Raw genomic sequence first — 9,818 nt, 5'->3', positions numbered from 1 at the left:
TATTATAATTTTTTTTTAAATTTTATATAACACAGCATTACCTAGTCAGTATTTTATTTCATTTAAAAAAACTGTCAACTTGTATTCCTGCAAGTTTTTCTCCCTTATAAACTTGTTTTTATGAAAAAATGACACTGACTTGACACGAGCTGAATTGAGCTTCTTTCTGATGCATATGCATCTCTTTCAGGATATCCTGGCATCCATGATCAACAGCACCGTGACAAGCAGGCCTCCTGTGACACTGCGCCTCGTCTTCCCCGCCAGTCAGTGTGGTTCACTCATTGGCAAAGGAGGCTCGAAGATCAAAGAGATCAGCGGCCCTGTCTTCCCCGCCAGTCAGTGTGGTTCACTCATTGGCAAAGGAGGCTCGAAGATCAAAGAGATCAGAGAGGTAGATATTCTAGGTGGAAGTTTAATTGTTGGGAAATGCACAGGGTTTGTAATGCAGGTCACAGCGGCTCCCAGATGATGCACGGAATGATCCGTTAAACAATTAGTTTCCGTTGTCTCAGTGGCAGCAAAAACACTTAACATCAGCATGATTGATTGTCCTCATCAAGACAGAACTTTTTATTCCTGAGCACAGGGGCCCGATCGACTCAGGCTTCCACTAAATCCACACGTTATGAGACAGCCCTGAGCTGTAATTTCCTAAACTCTTGAACTCGCTCACTTTTCCTCTAACTTATCTATTCATGGCTTTCGTTGATGGAAAACAAAGCGATTCATCTCAAAAGCGGAACCATTCGTTGTCATTTAGCTGCTGAAATTGACATGAGGACAGTGACTTTTGCTTGAAGGCTTTGTTTTTTATTCGGCTGGTGGATCACATTGAATAAATATAGCTGTCCTCGCCGCTGAGGGCTGTGAGGGGTGAACTGGCTGCTTTTATTCCCAGTTGCTGTGAATGTCTAGGACAGGACGGCCCACCAAGGCCTAAATAGACTAATATTTATATACAGTATCCAAATAGCTTGACCTAAATAACTAGCCAGACGATAACAATGTCAGCATGAGAATAGCTGTAATACAAAAGGGACAGCGTGGCACACTTTTTGCTAGTCGCTTGGAAAGAAATCAGAATTTGTAATCTTACTATCTCCTCAGTGCTCAGATAGGAAACTTTTCAAACTTTATGAAAAATGTTAATTGATAATTAGTGGTTGTATTGCAGTTAATATGCGTAATATAGACACTGGCATTTAAAATGATACTTACCTACGATCATTAGGTAAGCTATCATTAAAGAAATTATTGCACAGCTCTCTGGAACAAGTGAATGTGATTGGTCAATATGGCATCACTGCAAAAACTCCATTTTGGAACCCTTGATTTTAAGAGTGCAGGTAATAATTCTAATTAAAATCAATAATTCATGTCTGCACATTCATTTAACTGGTGAGTAGCTGTGTAATAAGCAGTATAATGTACCATCATTCGCTCATTATTGCAAAATAAACCCAGGCAGACAGGGTGATCAGGAATGCGGATGTGAAGTGACCTTATCCTTTTAAATGTCACTACTGAAAGAAATATGAATGTCATCTGTGGCTTTTCTAATCAGCCTGTCCAGCGTGTGTTGACTAAAAGCATTGCTGTATGACAGAGCACAGGTGCCCAGGTCCAGGTGGCAGGAGACCTACTGCCTGACTCGACTGAGAGAGCCGTGACCATCTCAGGCACCCCTCGTGCCATCACACAATGCGTGAATCACATCTGCACCGTCATGCTGGAGGTTCGTGAGCGTGCAAGTGAGAGCGCGTATGCTTTTTAATTAAAAAACGTATGATTATGCACGATTTCGCTTGTGCTTAAATGTTATTTCAAGTGGGGAATATTTTTCAAGTCTTTTTCACCTTCATACTTCATTTGCATTCACTTTCAGCGCATGGACTACATGTTAAATGTTCCTGTTTGCTTCATTAGTTCCCAGCATCCAACCTTGGATGCCTTTGTTTTGCAGGATTTTCCCTGGCCCGCATTAACACTGGGCTTTGAACAGTAAAATCCAGTGAGGCTTAACAGAGTTCTAGACACATACTGCCTAAACGCCTTCGCTTTTGTCCTGACTGTGCTTGTCTCCCTCATTTAGTCACCACCTAAAGGAGCCACCATTCCGTACCGACCCAAACCCACGGCGGGTGGCAGCCACACAGTGTTGGCGCAACCCCATGCTGCGTCGGTGAGTTCTCCATCTATCTCTTAATGTAGAAACCGAACCATACAATCGAAACAGCCCTTCATGAGCATTAACGATTCCACCCCCCCCCCCCAGATCCAATCAGTAATACAGTCACCAATTGGGCAATTGGACCATGCCAAGTGCTCTTAAACATGCAGATCAGACTTGCTTTGAATCACTAATTTAGATCTGTAGGTGTTTGAATTGGAAAGCTTGTAACTAATCATAAATACAGCTATATATAGCTGGACTAAACAATTCATTCATCAGTATTCCATTCTATTCTATTGTTCTGATCTTATGAAATACATACTCGTAAGGGCATGTAATCAAAGCTTTGACCCTTTAATTTTGATATCTCCTCTTGGTATGCTGTCCAAAGGGCTTCTGTTGCTCATTTGAGTGATCATGACATTTAGTTTGACTAAGGTGAGAAATGCAAAGGCTAGTTGTCTGTATAATGAAAAATCATGTCAGCTACAAGCTCTCTGGAGGATTAAAATGCTAAGAAGTAGTTTAGTTCTGTATTTTTTATTTATTTTTTTGCCATGTTTGATGATAGCATGGGATGTTCATGTGATGCCCCCTCGTGGTTATATTAAGAAGAGCTTGACATATTTCAGTCATAAGGTGGAAACCTGGCACTGGAATTATAACAACATGTTATTGACAAAGTAGTCTCAAGTAGACAGACTTTGATTTGTGGTGTAAAGTCTGGTCCACTTTGCAGCTTATTCTGGTTGAGAGCCACCCGCTTTAACATGAACAAAGCGGCCAAACGCTGTTTGTTTTACGTGTTCTTTAGGGGCGAATTTTGTATGAAATTAATCATAACAACTACTGACTCATCTAAAAAAAACAAATTTGAAATATGGCACAGAAATTTCCCTTAATAAAGGAAAGTGGATGAGCAAATTATTGATTACTTCACACAGCAAAATAGTTTTGCTTGTGGATAACTACATACTACTAAGTATTGCTAACAAGATTTGAAGCCACTAACTTGGCAAATCCTCAAACGTGTTAATATTATCAACTTGTAATATTATCAACTTGTTTTAAATGCTATTTTATTTGATAAAATCCTGCTAACCCCAAATGTTACAATTTGCATTGCATTTAAGCCAACTGTTTTGAGCTTGCGATTTTCATAAAAGCTTTCTAGGTTTTAATGAAATATGCATAGAATGGACTGTGGGTGGTCCATGGGCGTGCCATGTCATCTAATGACCAAGCTGCAAATAAGCGCTTGTTATTTGTTCTAACCTAAACATGTTATCTGTTCCACAGGCATTTACTATTCCAGGACAGTTTGCCATTCCACCCCAAGACGTGAGTGTTAGTCATACTGGCTGATCAGTATCATTCACAGCACACTTCACAACACCACTGCAGTACTCCAGCCACATCCCACCTTTTACCACACACACACACACACACACACACACACACACACACACACACACACACACACACACCTAAGTGCCGATATCCCCAATGTGGTCTCTGCCTATGATCGCTTCTTTAATATTTAGCATCACTAACACTTGTTAGTCCTTGGTTATTTCATATCCCTGGTTAAGACACAAGTAAACACAATTAGTTAACAGAATCATTCAAACGTGAATGCTATAATTACAAAGGTTGCAAGGCAGCACTGTATTGACAGAACCTTAAACATTAGGGTTAAGTTTTTTCAACTCCTATGTAGTAAACTTCTAAAATGAATTCCAGTTCACCATACAGGCAATCTCTGTTAAACCATTCACCATACAGACTCCATTCTGTGGAAGCCAATTTCTGATTCAGCCTCGTGCCTGTGGCCAAATCACAGCCACATAGTCACATTGTGACATATACAGTAATGTTGCAATTGCAAGATTTAAAGTCAATGCGAGATATACAGTGAAGCCGTAGGTATGAAAAACAAAGTCGCAATTGTGATATATAAAGTCAGATATAACCACATTGTGATAAAGTTGCACTTGTGAGATTTAAAGGGTTAGTTCACCCAAAAATGAAAAACCTGTCATTAATTACTCACCCTCTTGTCGTTCCAAACCCGTAAGACCTTTGCTCATCTTTGGAACACAAATTAAGATATTTTTGAGAAATCCGAGAGCTTTTATTTTTGGCATTTTTAACTTTATTATGATAGGCCAGTGTAGGCAAGGCAAGGCAAGGCAAGTTTATTTATATAGCACATTTCATACACAATAGTAATTCAAAGTGCTTTACATAAAAGAAAAGAAAAAAATAATCACAACAATAAAACAAGGAATTTAAAAACTTTGAAAATGATTTAAAAAATTGATTTAAGAGGTTTAAAATGAATTTAAGAAAACGATTATACATAAGATATAGTGCAATCAGTTCGGACATCGCACAGTGCTCATTCAATAAATGCACAGCTAAACAGATGAGTTTTGAGTCTGCATTTAAATGTGACTAATGTTTTAGCACATCTGATCTCTTTTGGATTTGTTTGGGCGTCTGGAGCCGCCCTTAGAGGGGGGGATATGTAATGTGGGGTTTTGTGTTTGGGTTTTGTTTAATGTTCATGTTTTCATGTCTTTTATTTTGTAATTGTTTCATGCTGTTTGTGTCATGCTTCCCTTGCCCTCATGTCTTCATGCTATTGGTTCCTCTGTTCATTGTGTCATGTTCTGAGTGGTTGTCTTAGTCATGTGTCTTGTTTCCCATTGGTTTGTTCATGTCATGTGCCCCTCCTTGTCTGCTATAACTAGCCATCATGTTCCCATTGTGCCCTTGTCGTGTATTTGAAGTTGTAACCCGCTGTCGGTGAGTCTAGTCTGTTTGTGCCTCGTCAGATCTGTTCATGCCTCGTCAAGTCTGTGTATCTTGTTTGGATTATGTTTGGATGTTTGGATCACTGTAAATAAAACTGCACTTGGGTTCTCACTACACTCGCCTTCAGTGGACTGATTCGTTACAGTAGTGCAAAGGCGTGATATGTTGGCACGCTGCCCACAAGGCTACTGCTGACAACAACGCAACTACCACGTGTCTTTGTGCACAATAAGTATTCTCGTAGCTTCAGAAAATTAAGATTGAACACTGATATCACATGGACTATTTTAAGGATGTCCTTACTGCCTTTCTAGGGCTTCAACGTGGTAGTTTCGTTGCGGTCTATGCAGGGTCAGAAAGCTCTCAGATTTCATCAAAAATATCTTAACTTGTGTTTTGAAAATGAACAAAGGTCTTACGGGTTTGAAATGACATGAGGGTGAGAATTTTCATTTTTGGGTGAACTATCCCTTTAAAGTCAGTGCAATATATACAATAAAGTTGCAGGTATAAAATATATAAATGATAGAAGGTTCAGCATTAAAATTATAAGCAAATGTGATGGTGTAATCACAACGTTTGCATACTGTACGGAATTATGATTGGTGTTATTTCTTACATCAATTTGCATGCTGTACATGTAGCGCTGCCTCTGCACTGCAAAGACGGTGTCACGTCGTCTGTCAATTCTCACAGACATCAGGCAGGAAACCCGACGTGTGTCATGCCAACTGCAGATCGGATGATTCATTTCACATACTAAGAACCAAAACACATCTCAAACTTAAATACGAATTTTTCCTGCCTCGCAAGCACTCGAATTCCCCTTTAAGGAAATGCAAATCTAGTTTTTTGATCACCTTGAAGTGGACGGTAAGTCCAAAAGGGGACCTGATAACTAATCTAACTTTGAGACTTGATATGGGTGCTGTTCTGTCTGTAGATGTGAGTGTCCTCTGAAATAATTCCATTTTGATTGGCTAGTTCTAACCTCCCTTCCTGCCCCCGCAGTTGACCAAGCTTCACCAGTTGGCTATGCAGCATATCCCCCTTACCTCCCTTGGGCAGAGCAACCCCACCTTCCCTGGTACGTACCCAGAGCTCCCCAGGGAAGTCTGTCTCTCCCTTTGTCTGTCTCTCTGCTAAGAAAACCTGAAGCCCACTCTCACAGCAGCCCACATTTATCATGACAAACAGAGTCCACACATTGCAAGTGCCAGCCCATAATTATTACCATGGAAATAGGGAGTTGAAGAGCGACAGCCTCTCCACAGACGTTTCCGATAATGTGCGCTATTTGGAAATGCTTTTATGGGTGTTTTTGAATCTCAGGCAGACATGAATTAAACAGGAATTCATTCATGACTCACCCGCATAGCAGCCTTAATGCTTTCGTACATTGTGTAATTTTAATGTGATATTTTTCGACTTATTTGAGCACACTCAGTGGCAGTGTAGCGATGTCAAAAAGTTTTTTTCAGCTGATGAGTTGTGTATTGCTTAACTTCCCATTTCCCTGCATAGGTCTGGAGGCCTCTATTGCAACCAGTTCTCATGAGCTGAGCATACCTAATGATGTAAGTTATATTATATGTCATAATACATTTCACTTAAAATAATACAATTCACTTTTATTAGACACAATGTCTGTTGCAGTTAATGTTAAATTAAATGCTGTTATTGCTGTGTACACTGTCCCCAAAAAGTAAGTCACACTTAAACTATATGAATGTCATTAGATCAAATAAAAGTGAAAATTATTAATAAGCTAAGAATGACAAATTATGCCATATTTTCAAATGCATAATATTGTTCAAAAATATGGTGTCAAAAATATTTTTTTTGATTTTGTAAGCATCTTATGATGTTCACCAAGGCTGCATTTATCTGATACAGAAATACAATAAAACAGTAATATTGTGAAATATTACTACTATTTAAAATAACTGTTTTAATATATTTAAAAATGTAATTTATTCCTGTGATGCAAAGATCAATTTCAGCATCATTACTCCAGTTTTCAGTATCACGTGATCCTTCAGAAATCATTCTGATATGCTGCTCAAGAAACATTTCTTATTATCAGTGTTGAAAAGTGATTTTTTTCCTTGATGAACTGTAAGTTCAAAAGTGCATTTATTTGAAACAGATTTTTTTTTCTAACACTGTAACACTGAAGTCTATACTGTCACTTTTGTCAATTTAATGCATCCTTGCTGAATGCAAGTAATATTTTTTTCTTTCTTCCCAAAAAAAAAAAAGGTAGTGTATTTTTACATTTTATTACCAGAGTTTGGATTTCCATCTAAAATAAGAATGCTGCATCTATATCTATACAAGGATAATAGTCTTGGGAAACATATATGCTTATTATATCTGCAGCTTGTTGATTCTCATGCACAGCTGACAGAAAACAAGATGCATACTGATTCTCAGTTTGAGGCAACTTTTTATTTACGAAGAACCAAAGGTGCAGCAGAAAAACTTCTGCAATGTTTACTTGCTTGTACTCATAGTAACATAAAAAAAGTCTGAGATGTGAATCCTTCCAAAGACCAAATCATCCAACACCAAACAATTATGTATTCATTTGTTTATATTTCACTTTGTTTTCCAATCATTTTAGAATTTTATTTGCCTTGCATTTATTTTATTTTAATTTTATACAATGTTTTTAAACCAATAATTTTAATGTACTGGAATATTTAATTTGAAACCATATTTTTGCTTGCCTTAACTTTGAAATACATGCCAATTGGCTTGAAATTTTGTATGTATTGCAATGACATTCATACAGTTTTGGGTGTATCTTAAATAATTTACGATTTTTTTAATGATTTGCTATCATTACACTGACACAATGTTACTCTGATGATGTATTAAAGTAATCTGTTATTCAGCACCCACTTGTAGAATCTATTTAGTAACATTCAAGGCATGCCATACAGTAGAGAAGAACAACTTACATGTCCTAGAGGTTTACTCTCAGCCTCCTTAGACTTTTAATGTCCAGATGTTGTTTGCCCCTCACCCGTCTGTCTCTCAGCTCATAGGCTGCATCATTGGCAGACAGGGCAGTAAGATCAATGAGATTCGCCAGATGTCTGGTGCCCAGATCAAAATTGCCGGGGCCACAGACGGTTCGGCAGTGCGCCACGTCACCATCACAGGCTCCCCAGCCAACATCAGCGTGGCTCAGTACCTCATCAGTGCAAGGTAAGACCTTTCCCTCTCACATGTTAAAGCATAGTTCAGCCAAAACTGAAATTCTGTCATCATTTACTTACCCTTATGTCATTCCAAACCCATATGCTGTTTTTCTTTGGTGGAAATTAATGGGAGAATTTTTGAAGAATGTTCATGTAGCTCTTTTCCATACAATTCCATACAGTTCGTAGTGATCATGTATGTTAAACTTCAAAAAAGACAAATTATAAAAGCAGCATAAAACTAGCCCATATACACTACAGTACAGTAAAAAAAGAAAGAAAGAAATGAATACTTTTATTCTCCAAAGGACACAATCAAAATTGATAGTGACACTAAAGACATTAACAAAACAAAAATCAATAAATCATGTTATTTTAAACCTTTTCTCAAGAAAAACTTTTTGCAAGAATCCTGCAAAAAAATAATTAATCACAGTTTCCACAAAAATATTCCGAAGCACGAAAATTGATAACAATAAGAAATGTTTCTTGAGAAGTAAATCAGCATATTAGAAAGATTTCTGAAGGATCATGTGACACTTAAGACTGTAGTAATGATGCTGAAAATTTTGCTTTGCATCACAGGAATAAATTACATTTTAAAATATAAAACATATTAAGCTGTAATAATATTTCACGAAATTACTCTTTTTACTGATTGTAATGAAAAAAAAATGCAACAGTGGTGAGCATTATTCACTTCAAAAATATTGAAAAATCTTACCAAGCCCAACCTTTTAAATGGTAGTGTATATTCCAAGTCTTCTCTAGCCATATGACAGCTCTGTGTGAATAATAGATCAAAATCTAAAACATTATAAAATCGTATAGTTTTCAAAACAAATATAGTGGCTAATATCATATAGTGGCAAATATCATTATCGTAAATAGCACGGGTATATTTGTAGCAACAGCTAACAATATATTGTATGGGTCAAAATTATTGATTTTTCTTCTATGCCAATAATCATTAGGATATTAAGTAAAGATTATGTTCCATGAAGATATTTTGTAAATGCCTTACCATAAATATATCAAAACTTAATTTTTGTTTAGTAATATGCATTACTAAGAACTTAATTTGGACAACTTTAAAGGCGATTTTCTCAATATTTAGATTTTTTAGCACCCTCAGATTCCAGATTTTCAAATAGTTGCCAGCCAAATATTGTCCTATCCTAACAAACCATACATCAATGGAAAGCTTATGTATTCAGCTTCAGATGATGTATAAATCTCAATTTCAAAAAATTAACCCTTATGACTGGTTTGTGGTCTAGGGTCATATATGATTAATGATTAAATATATATCAAACCTATATTTGATTTAAGAGTTACAATGAACATTATGTTGTGTATTTGGTGTAATGCAATGTGTTTATATTGGCCAGCTATCCAGTGCGTTGTGATTGGCCGAATACCTCAAGTGTGTGACGGAAATGTTACGCCCCTTACCATACTGTGATGCCGTGTCCCGGCGCGATGAGTCAAACACCATTTGAATCCTCAGTGGCAAATACTTTAAATATAAAAAACTTACTTACAGACTGTAACAACGTTCGTAGGTCAGGAAGAAGGAGGCGGGAACCGGCGAACATTTAAGATTTTAATAA

General features: G+C 37.3%; 1 protein-coding gene across 1 annotated transcript in view; it reads left to right on the top strand.

Annotated features, from left to right (window-relative positions):
* LOC107698144 (poly(rC)-binding protein 3-like) overlaps positions 1 to 9,818 on the top strand; it is a 19,930-nt gene that overhangs the window by 5,700 nt on the left and 4,412 nt on the right. The window contains exons 6-13 of the mRNA XM_016499080.1: positions 191 to 296; positions 369 to 394; positions 1,610 to 1,738; positions 2,096 to 2,185; positions 3,476 to 3,517; positions 6,008 to 6,083; positions 6,521 to 6,573; positions 8,043 to 8,212. Of these exons, the coding sequence (XP_016354566.1) occupies positions 191 to 296; positions 369 to 394; positions 1,610 to 1,738; positions 2,096 to 2,185; positions 3,476 to 3,517; positions 6,008 to 6,083; positions 6,521 to 6,573; positions 8,043 to 8,212 (692 nt within the window). The remainder of the gene's footprint in view (positions 1 to 190; positions 297 to 368; positions 395 to 1,609; positions 1,739 to 2,095; positions 2,186 to 3,475; positions 3,518 to 6,007; positions 6,084 to 6,520; positions 6,574 to 8,042; positions 8,213 to 9,818) is intronic.

The sequence above is a fragment of the Sinocyclocheilus anshuiensis genome, unplaced genomic scaffold (assembly GCF_001515605.1).
Source record: "Sinocyclocheilus anshuiensis isolate Anshui unplaced genomic scaffold, SAMN03320099.WGS_v1.1 scaffold1734, whole genome shotgun sequence".
Lineage (NCBI taxonomy): Eukaryota > Metazoa > Chordata > Actinopteri > Cypriniformes > Cyprinidae > Sinocyclocheilus > Sinocyclocheilus anshuiensis.
Note: the sequence above shows the minus strand (reverse complement) of the source record. Positions and strands in the feature narration are given on the sequence as shown.